The sequence below is a fragment of the Phyllobates terribilis genome, unplaced genomic scaffold, assembly GCF_046119375.1.
Source record: "Phyllobates terribilis strain yellow unplaced genomic scaffold, ASM4611937v1 Scaffold_1__5_contigs__length_1240528914, whole genome shotgun sequence".
NCBI classification, from domain to species: Eukaryota; Metazoa; Chordata; class Amphibia; order Anura; family Dendrobatidae; genus Phyllobates; species Phyllobates terribilis.
In genome coordinates this window covers 416379245-416394571 of record NW_027362761.1, presented here as the reverse complement: position 1 = coordinate 416394571, position 15327 = coordinate 416379245, and the positions used below count along the sequence as shown (strand labels likewise).

At 46.9% G+C, this 15327-nt stretch overlaps 1 protein-coding gene across 1 annotated transcript in view; it reads right to left on the bottom strand.

Moving 5' to 3' along the window:
- Positions 1-7614, bottom strand: part of CDO1 (cysteine dioxygenase type 1) — a 40245-nt gene extending 32631 nt beyond the window's left edge. Inside the window, exon 1 of the mRNA XM_073654992.1 lies at positions 7335-7614. Within this exon, the coding sequence (XP_073511093.1) occupies positions 7335-7504 (170 nt within the window). The 5' untranslated portion in view covers positions 7505-7614. The remainder of the gene's footprint in view (positions 1-7334) is intronic.
- Between the last annotated feature and the right edge of the window lie 7713 nt (positions 7615-15327).

Below are 15327 nucleotides of genomic sequence, written 5' to 3'. Positions count from 1 at the left end.
TGTCTTCTATCTGCATAGTGTTTCTTACTGCAGTTAACAGTGTATCGCTATCTTTCCAGGAGAAGAGATATTTTTTCTTCTCTTCTGGAGGGTTAATGATAGAGTCTTCCCTGTCCTGATCGGGGCAGAAATATCCGACAACTCTTCGCCAGAACTGGACTCCAGCTCCTGACGTGGCCTCTTGAGACGGGGCGCACCCTGAGGAGCTTGTGGAACGACTAAGTCTGTGACAGTACTCTGCACTTCCTCTCTTACTATGGCTCTCAAGTCTGACATGAAGGAGGAATGTTCTTCTTTGACAATTTTTGCAATACAGGTACAGCATAACTGTTTTCCGTATGTATCCGGTAGTTTCTTGTTACAGATGGCGCATCTCCTTTTCTTAGGAGCAGAGGTCATCGAGTCATTTTTAGGTGTCTCCTTGTCCTAAAAAGACAAGGAGCACAAGACTTTTACTACCATATACCAATGGGAATGAGGTGAGAAGAGGGGAACTACCCAGTAAACTTACTTGGGCTGGAGGTTCAGTCAGAGTGTCAGAACGACCAGTTTGATCGGCCATTGCTGGTGAGCTGGTTGACTGATGACCTTAGTCCCATCGTCAGAAAAAAAAGTGTTTCTCCTTTAATTTTTAGTTCGGTGTCATTTTTTTCAAATTTTCCGGAAGTGCGTTTCACCGTGGAACGCACGCTGGTTACTAGAGGTTCGCGTATCGCTCCCTCTCCGCCATCTTGCACACGCTGGAGTATGCAGGGCAGCAACAGCCGGAACCAAGAGCCCCCTTTGCGGGGAAGATGGTTCCACTCCCACCAGAAAAAAAGGCTGAGGGACCCCTGGATTCAGCGGGGTGTCAGCCTCCGGACCCTGGCAGGAGGGAGGGGAGGAGTGCGAGGACCCTGGCCCAATCCTCCTGCGCCCGGCTTCAGGAACTCCTGCTCCCAGTACGTAACCTCTTCTGTGTCCGTCCCTGATAGGGACAGGAAAAACACTGGAGTGAGGGTGGAGGGAGGGGCCTTTTAACCTCCTGCGTTTCCTGTCCCTATCAAGGATATGAAGGATAACCTCCTGATGGTGCTGTCAGGAGGGACGTCCTGGAAACACAAGATTTGTGGAACTCAGCCATATGGGACTTCACATGTAAAACTTGAATCAGGAGTCAAATTAATGTAGTAAATCGTTGCTTATCTTATCAGCATGTCAGCGTGGCAGTGTGCCTCCTCATCAGCCCAGTGACTAAGGCCTTATTCACACCAGAAGGGACTCCAAAGTGCAGAAGAAGTGTGAATCTTTCCATCAATCTTCTGTAGGTTCCACTCCTGATTTTGGCTGATGGTGAATGAGGCCAGGCCCCTTGGTACAGGTCCATTTAGATAATTACAATTTTAAAACTTCTGTTAAGTGATCTGTAGTCTGACTAATCATTCAGAGCATCTAAAGCCACTAAACAGTGTAAAGGCCCCGTCACACTTAGCGACGCTGCAACGATCCCGACAACGATACGACCTGTCAGGGATCGTTGCTGCGTCGCTATGTGGTCGCTGGTGAGCTGTCAAACAGGCAGGCTCACCAACGATCAGGGGAGCAGCGACATCGTGGAAAGAATCTTTCCACGATGTCCTGGTTACCAGCCTGCTGAAGCGGGAGCAGGCTGGTAACCATGATAAACATCAGGTTACTAGGGGCACACAAACAGCGGGTTACTAGGTGCGCATCATGGTTACCACTCTGCTACGGTGAGCGGGAGGTTACCGCTCACTTTAGCAGGCTCGTAACCCGATGTTTATCATGGTTACCAGCCTGATCGCTGCTCCCGCTGGTCACACACAGCGATGTGTGCTGACCAGCGGGAGGGCAACGACCAAAAAAAGGTCCAGGACATTCTGCAGCGATCAGCGACCTCACAGCAGGGGCCTGATCGCTGCCAAGTGTCACACATAGCGACGTCGCTGGTGAGGTCGCTGTTGCGTCACCAAAACCGTGACACAGCAGCGATCTCGCTATGTGAGACGGGGGCTTAAGGCCATGGCCCCACTATCAGTATTTGGTCAGTATTTTTTCTCAGGAGTGGGAGCCAAAACCAGGAGTGGGTGATAAATACCGAATTGGTGACTTGTTTCTATTATACCTTTTCTCTGATTGTTCCTCATCTGGTTTTGGCTCCCACTCCTGAGAAAAAATACTGACCGAATACTGACCAAATACTGATAGTGGGGCCGTGGCCTAAGAATCACACTTGTGCCATGTCCATGTATTCTATATGCCAAACAACCTTTACTAATTTCACCAGCACAATACACATGTTGTGTGGTCAGAAGTAGAATATAAAGCCTATATATAATATACAAACACAAATCTACATAGAGCCTGTATATATAGTACTATACAGAGATTTGCCTTGTTCAATAGGAGACTTTGTTGGAAAAGCTCGTTCCAATACACACACACACCATTTTACGTGTATAGGAAAGCAGGGATGTCTATGGTGAAGTAATACTACTATTTATCCAGCACTGGGACAGTAATATCAGAATGACCTAATAAAATAAAATAGAGCAATAATAGGGAAAAAAAAAAAAAAAAAAAACTTTTTTTATTATACATGCCTGTCAGAAGAATACAAACTTCTATATTGTTTACTCTGCTGATGAAGTGCTAGATACAAACATCTGTAAAACAGGTGAGATCTGCAGAATGTGGCTGGAGTTGTCACCGCAACAAGAGAAAACAACCACTTCTGCAGCCAGCATCCCCCGAGGGGACATGTATGGAGCGTGGGTGCGGCCCAGGAGGGGGCAGCCTAGTGAGCGCACGTAGTAGGTAGCAATACTAGGGAGTGGATAGCTGGGGAAAGTGAAAGCTTCAAGTGAATTTGGGAGGAAGTTTGCATTGAAGATTTCGTCCCTTAAAAAGAGCAGCACCTCTCATACCGGCCATCTTATATTGTATTTTGGCTTACAAATATCGTTACGAACTATTAAAATTTACTCAAGTTTGCCTAGGGAGCTCAGGTGTGCACAGAGTAACATGTTCGTGTCCCCGCGCCCACATGTTTTACGGCTGTTAGACATTAGGGATTGCCTGACATACATGGGCAATCCTGCAGGTTTTGTTGCTCTCTAACATCTGCGAAACATGTGGGGCGGGGAACTCGAACATGTCACTGGAGCACCCGCCATACTTGGTGCATACCCGAGCACCCTCGGTGAACTCCAGCAACGAGCACTTGTGCTCATCACTAATGGTATTGAATAGCAATCTTTCAAGACTACTCAGGTGTGTTATTCTATGCCCCATGAAGAGGCATGAGTAGTCTTGAAAGCTTACAATTTCTTACCAGCTTTTCAGTTAGCCATTAAAAGACATCAACCACTGAAGACTGTAAAATTGTAACATTTTTCTATCTACTACAAACCACTGAGAAAAATATTCCCTTGTGAATGTGACGATAGATAGATATAGATATATATTTTTTTTAAATGCCTGTCAAAGGAATGCATGCGGCTTTTTTATTCTAATGGGCCACAGAGCTTAAAGCAGCATTTACACAAAGATATTCATGAATGGGTGTTGGTAAGCTATGATGATCATGCAGGGTTAATAGGCTCTCGATCACCCTATGAATGAGCAAAACATTTGGTCATCAGGTGAAATGATCTTTTGTGCAGCACAAAAGATCAATCTCGGCTAAACGAGTACTAAGAAAACAGGACTTTCACTGATAAGAATCAGGGCAGCCTACATGCACTGAGTGATCTATTACCGATCACTTAGTGCCCATTGTTTACTATGCTCTGCTAGTGTAAACACGTTATTAAATGACTGCTGGTCGGTGAAGCTTTGCCAATCTATGGTTGTATTTTGCCGCCGGTCTGTCGATGTAATTGGTTCCTTAGAGGGATTTTATCATTTAAAAAAAAAAAAAAAAAAAAAAAAAAAAAAAAAAAAAAAGGGAACACCATAGATCACTTCATCTACTAGAGAAGCTAATTTATTTGAAAGACAAATTTGCCAGCTTAGACATATTTTTGTAAAAAATTTAATTTGTGGCAAATCACAAGAAGTTCAATAACTCCGTAAAGATGTGTATAATGGTTCGTGCACACTGCCGAGTAGCCAGCATACAACATTCCATGGGAGAGTACTTGCGCCAACATTATACTATGGAGCAGTGCCAATTAGCGTTTATTTTCTTATGCAGAGTTGGCATGGGGAAAAGAAAAATCTGCATGCCGGATGGCGCGCACCCAAACAAGCATATGGGTGCGTGCAAAATGTCATCTAAGTGCCGTCCGATATACACCAACTCAAAGAATGGAGAAATTAAGTTCTCAATCTTATGCAAACTTATGATCAGATTCTCGCATGCGGAGGAATTGGATCAAAGTAAAATGACACTCGGATCACGCTCGCAGCAGCGTTTGAGTCATTTACATATAGCATGCGAGAATAATAGGATGCTACTCGCCAATGTGGGGAGCCCCAACACTGAGGTCTCCTAGGACTGTACTGAACTAATTTCAAGGTAGTTATGCAAACACCGCCTTAGTGATACGAAAGTGACCTCAACATACATGGCTATGAGTGGATGGTAACTGTTCTTCACTGCTGTCCTGATACACATTATCTGGAATGTTTATTGGCTCTCTCTTCCTATCTCCATTGCCAAGTTGTAACTTCTCTCACTATCCAGATTCCCCCCAAAATGGCTGATGAATTTCCCACCTCTTTTATACAGTCTAAGGTAGTATAGCACAGCCTATGAGGAGGGACTATGTGATGTGATAGCTGCAAGGCATTACAGGGAAGTCCGTCTGGCTGTGCTGGGGTCATGCGAGTCTTCTTTGGCTTTAGCAAATTCTGCAATGTGTAAAACGTCAGCGGACATTTTTTTGGCAATTCATAAATCAAATTTCTTGAATTTGTCAGATTCAGTAAATGTTCAAATATTCAATTAGTATTGAACAACTGTGCTGATCTCTATTATTCACAGATAGTGAAGCTGTTGACTCTGGGCCAGCTTGGTTAAAGCTGTGCAAAAGACAATTGCCCCAATTCATCAAGAGACTTGTTTGGCCAGTGGATGCACTTTCTTCAGCATTTGTGCACACCCTCAAGAAATATTCTGCAGACAGGGACCGGAGTACATTTCAGTTGTAATTTACGCCACTGTTTGTTAATTTTAATGACTGCCCACTTTTCATAAAGTTTTCGGAGCTAGTTAGGATTAGTGTAAAAATGGCAAAAGTTATGCAAAAGTTTTTCACCATTTCAAACTGTTTTAAAAAAAAAAACATTTCAGACAGCTGGAAAAAAGTGTTTGTTTTAATAGGGCCAATGTCTTTTATGCACTGCGATTGCTTGCTGATAAATCAACTATAAAGAAAGCGCAGTCTTGCCCTTTTCCTTGCAGAGGGATTTCCTTCATCTGTTGGAGGAGTGCCAGTAGCAGCATTTAAGAGTTAACAGAATATAGTTAAAAGGCTACAATACAAAATAAAGTAAGTAGACAGGAGAAAAAAAAAAAAAAAAATGAAAAAATCAGGTTAGATCTGGATGCATGCATTGCTGTAAGGCTGGACTGGCAAGAGCCTGTGGATGTGTCAATATACATGACATGTGATTGGCTGGCAGACACACGCCCTTGCCACTCCCAACCAGAACTGGAGAATTCTGTATGTTCTGAGTGGCATGTGCAGAAATGTGCTGTCCACAGCATAGGCTGCCCAGCAGGGTGAGGAGAGGGAGAAGAAGTGTCAAACATCACCACCAAGTAGTGCAGGAAGCAATTTTTGTGTCTACTCACATTACTGACACATTGAACTACAAAGATTGCACTTTTCTGACAGCTAAATGTGAATCCAAATCAATGGGACTATTCTAGGCAGCAATCTTGTGCTTTCTGCATTGACATGACCGATGCCCATAAAGGATAAATTAATGATAATCATTTTAGGTCATGTTCCCACGTGAGCAAAGACTACATTTTTTTTTTCTCTTCTTAATACAGGTGCATGCACCAAAATACGTAATAGCGATCTGCTTTGGTTGTTGGATTTTTGCTGCGTTTTCGGTGTAGATTTGACACATTGCTTTTTTTAAATGCGTCAGAATTAGAATTCTGCATTTAACACAATTGCATTTTTCCCCCATAGAAGCCTGTAGCGCATCAAGAAACTGGACAGTTTAATAGCATCTTTATCTTTACATGTACAGTGGGCATTATTTCTCTTAAATCAAGTCTACTTTTGCTAGGACTGTTAAATGCAGTTGATTTTCTGCACAAATAAAAGGCAAAAAAAGAAACGGAAGCAGCGCCTTAAAGGGTACCTATCAGAACCTTCATATTGCATGTGACATCAGCTGTGAAATGGTTTGGGGGAGCGTACTAGAATACTCCTAGGAGTTGGACGCATTCATCATATACATGGTTTATTGACCGGTCTGTTCACTGACAGTTTTTTCCCAGTGCAGATTTCGGGGAGAAGCCGGGCAGTCAGTCACTGGCTGGAGGTCAGGGGGTGCATGTAGATCATAAATCTCAGACACCTCACGGTCAGCTCTGCAATGAATACGAGTGGGCGGCATAAATGGTCAGACAGGTTCCCTTTAACAATTCAGACAAAACCACTGTGCCAACTCTCCCAAAACATGTCTGGAATTAGAAATGCAAAGCATCTGTGACAAGAGGCAACACACGTGTCCTTACAGCACTATATGCTATACAGTGGAATTACCTGCGTAGATGGGAATCTGGGGGCAGGAACGCTGTTTTAGGTAAAGTATTAGTGGAAACATCAGTGATTAAAAACATGAATTAAGGATTTTTAGTTCTCCTTTCTGCTCACTCCTTCCGGGCTTTGGCTATAAAAAACCCCGAATGTGTTTCCAACTTAATTAAAATTATGCAATCATTAATAGGATTAGTATTACAGATCAATGCATTAACAGTTTAGTTTCCAGTCTAGGCTATCAAACCAGTAATGTTGCTCAACCATTCTTTGAAGCCGTCCTTTCACCTCCATATGTCAATGTTATGACATGTGGCAATAAAAAAAAAAAAAAAAAAAAAAAAGGCTTCTCTCCATTTGATCAATGCAATCAAGCTGCTCTTTGTAACCTATAGTTCAAGTTTACAACCCAAAAGCAAGAACTGTGGGACATGAGGTGTACAGGAGAGACATAGCAAGGCCATAAAAGCATGCACAGGACAACTGCACATTCCTACTGCCATAGACCCAAATGTCACCCTGCATCCTAAATGTCTGTACTTTTAATGCTAACTAAGAAATCAGGGAATTACTTTTTTAAGACTAGTCCTAATAATGAAGAGTTACCTGTATGGGTCAAACTTTGCATATTTCATCCATTCCAGTGGGTTACTTTCATAGGACTCCATGATACTCTGGACTTCCTCTATATTGACTTCATCACTGGAAAAGATCTCATGCAGGATCTGGATCAGCTCATCCAGTGTCTGTGGCTTCAGGATGTCTGTGTGATCCATACTACACGTCTGAGCTGAGGAGGAGACCCTTCCACTGAGATGCCTGGACGACGACGACCACCACCACCACCACCACCACCACCAGCAGCAGCTCCTTCACACACTGTGCAGGCTGCAGCTTTCTTCTGTATTTATGCTCTCTACTTGCAGAGGGATGTACCAAGTTTGTTAGGGGAGGCAGAAAAGCCAAGGGCTGTGTTTGTCAGCTCCTGTCTCTCTCAAGCTATGTGCTGATAACAAGAACAGGCTGATCAACCCACAAACAACACAATCAGGCAATAAAGATTAGGTCTTTGTTTCCCATCAGAGTCATTAGCAGTCACTTGTGTGACATTTCCACCTTTGCCAGCAAGGTCTTGTTCATTCACACATAGCTGTAAAGCTCTTGTCCTGCTGGGCTGTAAAATAAGGGGCTTCCAGTGGGTGTTGGTTTTATTAATTCAAAACAACAGAGAAGGGAACATTCAGGGGCCAAAGCAAACTACTGACACTGAGCCTCCTTCCGTGGGAAAAAATACCAAGTGCAAAATACAAGCTTTGCTATGTGGTTAAAATATATTGACAACACTGACAATTCATTATTTTTATGTTTATAACTTGGTTGGAACTTGTTAACTTTTGTGCAGTAAATAACTTTGTTGAGTTGTTTTTTTTCCACACATTTCATCTGTGGGAGAGCCGGATTATTAGGCAGCATTCACACATGCTGTGTTTGTTAACCAAATACTTACTGTGGGTCCAAAAGGAATGTCAATTATAAGGCTGGAATCATGCAGGCAGTTTCTGGTAGCAAAACCAGTAACATGTATGGTAAAGAAAAAAAGTCAGCTCACCCTCTGGACTGTGCACGGAACAATTGGTGCTACAACAGGTACACGAGAAAAAGGTAGATATAAATCCAGCTTCCAAGGACATCCGATAAAATCCAAAATATTTTATTGAAAAAATAGTTAAAAACAGTCACAGCTACATCACCATAATAGCAAAGGCAATGATTAAGGACGTTAGTGTCTGAAACACGTTTGCCTTTGCCTTTACAGTGTTGTAGCTGTGACTGTTTTAAGCTTTTTTCAATAAAATATTTTGGATTTTATCAGATGTTCCTGGAAGCTGGATTTAAACCTACCTTGTACAAAACCAGAAATGAATTCAGAAGGAATTGGAAATATAAATAGAGGAAAGAGACTTCATCCAGGTGGATTTACTTCTGCCTTTCACTCAAATTGTTCCTTGCACTGCATGTGAGTTTCAAGCCTGAAGGTATGTACACACAATAGCTTATATTGTGCCATCATATTCCACAGCTCTTCACAGACATCATCAGCTGTCCCTATTAGAGATCGAAATTCCCTAGCAGTATGTTTTTGGAGTGTTTGGGGAAATCAGAGAACCTGGAGGAAACCCACACAAACACGGGGAGAACATACAAACACCTTGCAGATTCTGCTTTGGTGGGATTTGAACCCAGGACCCTACTGCTTCAAAGCCACCGTGCTGCCCCAGGAAACTCTCATAAAATGCTCTGAACAACCACAACATTTTTGCACAACGAAAGGCTGTGCAAAAATGTAGTGACTTTTGTCATTTCCACCCAGCTGCAACAAATTGGGTGGAGATGGGGAGGGCGATGCCCGCTCTTCAAATTCATGACTAGCGGTGGTGTACTATATTACCGGAGTAAAGGTACGTGCACACGATCAGTAAATGCTGCGGATTGAACACAGAGTTCTACATTACAAGCAAAGTGGATGGGATTTCAAGAAATCCCATACCCACTATGCATCTGTGTGCGCCTGCGGATCACCAGTGGATACGGACATGCGGCGCGTCTTTCCAGACCGCAGCATGTCAATTTCTCTTGCGGAGTCGCTAGTCTTTGCAAGAGAAATTAGATCACTACTTTGTATTGATTGCGGTGGTCCAATGAACACATGCGGATTCACTTGCGTGCAGCGCTTTGGACATAGCAAAAAGTATACTGCGTTCAAAGCGCTGACAGTACGGATCGTGTGCACATACCCTAAGGGCGCAGTCAGACGGCCGTATAACACGGGTGAAGATCGTGTCGCAACGCTCAGACTGGCCATTGGCTCACTGGACCCGAGCGTGACAGCTGCATAGAAATACATGCTGTCACGCTCAGGTCAGCCGAGCCGCCAGCCAGTTTGTGCACTGTGACGCGATTGTCGTCTGTGTTTTACGGCCATCTGACTGCGCCCTAAGATTTGTGGCAAGGTGCACATGGAGGTACACGCCACTCTGTGCCTTGCCTGATTCATTAAGAGGCTCACGCCTTTTTTTTAAGATAAATGATGGCAAAGGGCTCCATAACACATCCATGCGTCTTCTGGGCAGCTTTCCCATTAACTTGTATTTTAAAGTACTGGACATCTCCTGAGTGGAAAACGCCAGAAGAATGGATGTGTCACTTCTTTTAACAGCTTGGCGTTTTTAGAAACCTGAAGTTGTTAAAAGATGTTCAAAAGCCTGGATGTATGCACAGCAAGTCGTTTTACATGGAAATGCTTATGTTCATTATTTTGTGCATTTGCTGATGGTTTTTTCAGGTGGTTTTGGAGAATTGGATAGATTTTTTTTCTCAGGCGTCATCGTTCGTGTTGAGCATTCCGATACTGAAATATCGGGTATCGGCCGATATTCGCGGTATCGGAATTCCGATACTTAATTCCGATACTTTTGCAATATCGTATACCGGAATCGGAAGTTCCCATAATGCAATGAACCATTTTCATTTTATTCAGCCAATGAGGATCCTAAGAAGTGTGGGCACATCCTGTTAGGCATGTAGGCATCTTAACTAATGGCATGGCTGTGATTGGCTGCTGAAATGATGTCATGATGCACTATAAAAGCCGCCGCCGCCATTTTCAGCTCACTCTGCTGTGAATTCAGTTAGGGATAGGACGCTGTTGTTCTGAGGGACAGTTTTAGCTACCTATTTGGTCTATTCTGCTTTACCCAAGCTACTTTATAAATCGCTGTGCCTTGCAGTGCTAGTGCACAGTTCTCTGTACTGTTCACCGCTTTCTGCAAGGTCTGGTGTGTGAGTGCAGCTCACCCTGTAGTGTGTGCTTCAACCACGTCTGGTTGTAGTGCACTCAGTGTGTGTCACTGCCTCATACATTGTCCTTGACGCGCCCCTGGGCCTGCTGTGTCGCGCAGCGTCTCGCGCACGGGGCTTACCCGGAACCGGATCAGATGAGGGTTGTAGTCTCCGAGTGGCGGGGACCCGGTCCGTGCCCAGGGAGTCAAACTCAGTGTGTGGCAGTCTTGATAGATGTTATTTGAGTGTCGACTACGCCACCCGTTGATTTGCAGCTATGGAGCTGCCGCTGCAGGGCAGACCGCTGAGGCCGGTGTAGAATTGTGCAGCGTGATAGTATAACCCCCAACGGGAGGGGTATGGCCTCAGGGCAGCCGACATGGAAGATGGGGGTAGCAGGAACCACTCAGAGACGGTGCGGTGTAATTCAGGGTCTTTACTGGTAACAACGATAGACCCTCCCGGAGTACTTGCTAGCGAACGGGGCCTGGTCAGTCCTTGAGCAGATGGGATCTCCCCTGGCCAGGCGGAGTTGTAGGCCTCCCAAACTGACTGTACTCTTCTGGCTACCTTGCTAGAAGCGGATATAAGTAGCCCACGTCCCTGAGTGTACCGTGTGGTGCTCACCCGTATGGCCGGTGACTCGGGGCCTTCTATGGCTTCCGCTCCACGATGGCGGTGCTGGTCCCACGCGTGTGACCGTGCCTTCGGGTTTCTGGGCCTGAGGACCTGAAATCCCCTGCCGCTCAGCTTCTGCTGCTGGGTAAGAGTTAGTCCCCACAGCCTCGGACACCGGGTCCGGTAAGAAAGCTTCTCAGTCAGGGCGAGCTCTGCAGCTGCCAGCCCCTGACTCGTAGTAGTATTGCTCCCACTGAGCTTCTGCTGTTTCTTCCTATGCTGCTTCTCTTCTCTACTCCTAACCCTGCCTCAGCCCCGGGTTTATACAGGGGAAGGTCTTCCCCTCCCAGGACTGGGCAGGAGGTGTGGCATGCATAGGATTCCTGACCAAGGGACCTCCCACCTGCTCTCAGACATAACATTACATTACTGTGGGAAACCAGACCCCTGGGGTGCCACATTCCCCCCTAGTGAAATTTAGTACTCCGGGACTAAACATATTTTAGAAAAACATAACAAGATATAACAACAATAACAGTACAATAAGAAGAAACACATAAAGGTGGTCACGGCATGTCCGTAACCGGGTGCAGTCTTTGAAGAAAAGCAAGGTGTCCATTTCACCAAAACAGGGAGACGTAACCAGGTAGGGATTTGTCCTGCCCCGAGTCCTTAACAGTCTTTAGTCCATCCTGGGTTACGCTCCAACTATGTACAAGGGATTCCCGGTAAATCCACCAAGGACTCCTACAAATAACTAGAAACACAAAATTATACACAAGCAACAATACACAGGTAAACATAAATAAAACAATTTATACACTTCAAATCCTCCAACGTGCGGGTAACTGGCCTCTAGTGGCCCTAGTGGACCTACGGAGCTGACTGTCTAGCCCTGAACTACAGGGTGTAGGAGCTGTCAAGGGTAAACTGGGCAGCTGTCTACCGGCTCTTTGGCTCACTAGGGATATGGCAGGCTCACTGCAAGCAGAGGGTTGATCCTCCTGGTCTGCTGGTGTGGGGTCTTCTGCCTCCTGGACCGGCTGTTCTTCCAGCTCTACCTGTTGCTCCGTAGGTGCTTGGGATGCTGGTTGGAGGAAGGTGAGTACGGGTACCACAACTGCACCATTGACTTGAGTCCAAGACCGAGGGAAGTCCCCGAGCACAGTACTAACCATATCTTCCCTTTCCTCTACGGGTCGATGGTCTTCTTGTTCCTCTTCAGGGTTCCTCAGTTGTTCGGGACACTTTTTCAGGTGGTCCCGGGATACAATGGCTGTGGTTTCCCTCCGTCTTTACTGATGGTACAAACCTTCGGGTTCTCGTGGCTTGAGGGCAGTACGGTGTACGGGTCCTTCTCCCACTGGTCGTCCAACTTGTGGAGCCGTCTCTTCCTCTTCAAGACCTGCTCTCCGGGTACCAGGGGAACAGCGGGAGCATACTGGTTGTAAGTTTTCTCTTGTCTTTCCCTAGCCTGACAGAGACTTCGCTCCACGCTCTCCTGTACTCTCCGGTACTGCTGCTGCCTCTCTGTGTCCCAGTCTGCTTCTGGTGAAGTGTCCTCGGGTGTCAGGACTCCCATTTCCAGGTCAACAGGTAACTTACCAGGTCTTGCCCTCATTAGGTAAACCGGGGTACAGTTGGTGGAACCTACCGGGATGTGGTTGTATAGGTCCACCAGATCGGGCAGCTTCTCAGGCCACAGACTGCGTTCTTCCAGGGGCAACGTTTTCAGAAGATCCATTACCACCTGGTTCATTTTCTCACAAAGTCCATTAGTTTGCGGATGATAGGGTGTCGTCCTTATCTTCCGGCAGCCATACAGAGTGCAGAATTCTTGGAAGACCTCCGCTTCAAAGGCAGGTCCCTGGTCTGTCAACACTTGGTCCGGGTACCCGTGTGGACGGCAGAAATGCTGCTGGAAGGCTCTCGCTGCTGTTCGAGCTGTTAAGTCCTTGACGGGGACGACAACCAAGAACCGGGAGTAGTGATCCACGATGGTTAGTGCGTAGACGTAGCCACTTCTGCTTGGGGTCAGTTTTACATGATCCAAGGCTACCAGTTCCAACGGCTGCCGGGTGACGATGGACTGCAGGGGAGTCTTCTGGCTGGCACGGTCCTTCCTTCTTAGGTTGCACGGGCCACAGTCTCTGCACCACTTCTCAATGGTTCCCCTCATGCCTACCCAGTGGAATCGCTCGCGCAGCAGGAACTCCAGCTTCTTCCACCCGAAGTGTCCAGCTCCGTCGTGGTATGCCTCCATCACCATGGCTGCGTCTCTTCGTGGCACCACTACTTGCCAGAGTAGTTCATGCGTCGGGGAGTTAACCATTCTGCGGCACAACTTCCCCTTGTAAAGGAACAGTCGACTCCTCTCTGCCCATAGTTGTTTGGCTTCCTCCGGAGCGTCTTGTTCAAGGCAAGCCTCCGGGCGAGTCAGCATCTCCTTCACCAGTCGGACGGCAGGGTCGCTGTCTTGCGTTTCCGCCCAGTTGTAGTGAGGTAAGGGGTTCAACGTAGCAGCCTGCTTACTCCTTACCCGGTGGGAATACTGGATAGTCCCATGACGGTGGAACGCAGGGAGTTCAACTTCTTCCAGTCCCTCCGGATCTTCTCCTTCGTCCGGCAGGTTGGGCATCCTGGACAGGGCGTCCGCGTTGGTATTGGAGCGTCCGGCCCGGTATTTGATTGTGAACTCGTAGTTGGACAGACGGGCCATCCACCTCTGCTCCAGGGCACCGAGTCTTGCCGTGTCCAGGTGTGTCAACGGGTTGTTATCCGTGTACACGGTGAACCGGGAAGAAGCGAGGTAATGCTTAAAGCGCTCGGTGACTGCCCATACTACGGCCAGGAACTCTAGCTTAAATGAGCTGTAATTCTCGGGGTTCCTTTCGGTGGGTCGCAGCTTTCGGCTGGCGTAGGCGATTACTCGTTCCTTCCCCTGCTGGATCTGGGACAGTACGGCTCCTAGCCCGATGTTACTGGCGTCGGTGTAGAGGGTAAAGGGCTGGCTATAATCCGGGTACGCCAGGATTTCGTCCCCCGTGAGGGCCATCTTCAGCTGGCGGAAGGACTCTTCTTCCAGCTCCTCCCATTTGAAGGGCGGCTTCTGGTTCTTGGCCTTCCGGGACTGGCCTATCAGGAGGTCCTGCATAGGTGCTGCCTTTTTGGTGAAACCGGGAATAAACCTTCGGTAGTAGCCTACCAACCCGAGGAACTGCCGCACTTCTTTTACGCTGGAGGGGCTTGGCCATTCCTTAATTGCGGTGATCTTATCAGGGTCGGGAGCCACTCCGTCAGCGCTCACCACGTGTCCCAGGTACTGCACCTTTGGTTTCAGGAGGTGACACTTGGAGGGTTTCACCTTTAGGCCGTAACTCGCCAGAGCTTCGAACACTTCCGCCAGGTGTTTCAGGTGGTCCTCATACGTCTTGGAATATACGATGACATCGTCCAGGTACAACAGGACCGTCTCGAAGTTTCTGTGGCCCAGACAACACTCCATTAGTCGTTGGAAGGTTCCTGGTGCGTTGCAGAGTCCGAACGGCATGCAGGTGAACTCGCTAAGTCCCATCGGGGTGGTGAATGCGGTCTTCTCCCGGTCCGCCTCTGCTACAGGAACCTGCCAGTACCCGCTAGTGAGATCCAAGGTAGAGAAGAAGTTAGCCGATCTTAAAGCAGCCAATGACTCCTCTATCCTTGGTAAGGGGTACGCATCCTTGTGTGTGATACGGTTGATTTTCCGGTAATCTACACACATCCTCATGGTGTTGTCTTTTTTTTCTGACTAAGACTAGTGGAGCTGCCCAGGGGCTACAGCTATCCCTGATCACCCCAGCCTCCTTCATGTCTCTAAGCATCCCCTTGGCGTGTTGGTAGTGTGCAGGGGGTACGGGTCGATACCTCTCTTTTATGGGAGGATGGTCTCCCGTGGGGATGTGGTGTTCTACCCCCTTGACTCGCCCGAAGTCTAACGGGTGTTTACTAAACACTCTCTCGTACTCTTGAACCACCCGATAGACTCCCTGTTTCTGATGTGAGGGAGTGGAGTCAGTACCCAAATGTAGTTGCTGACACCAGTCCTCCATTGTTTTCTTAGAGCCGTTACCTTCCTCCGGGTGAGATGGAGGCAAGGGTTCCA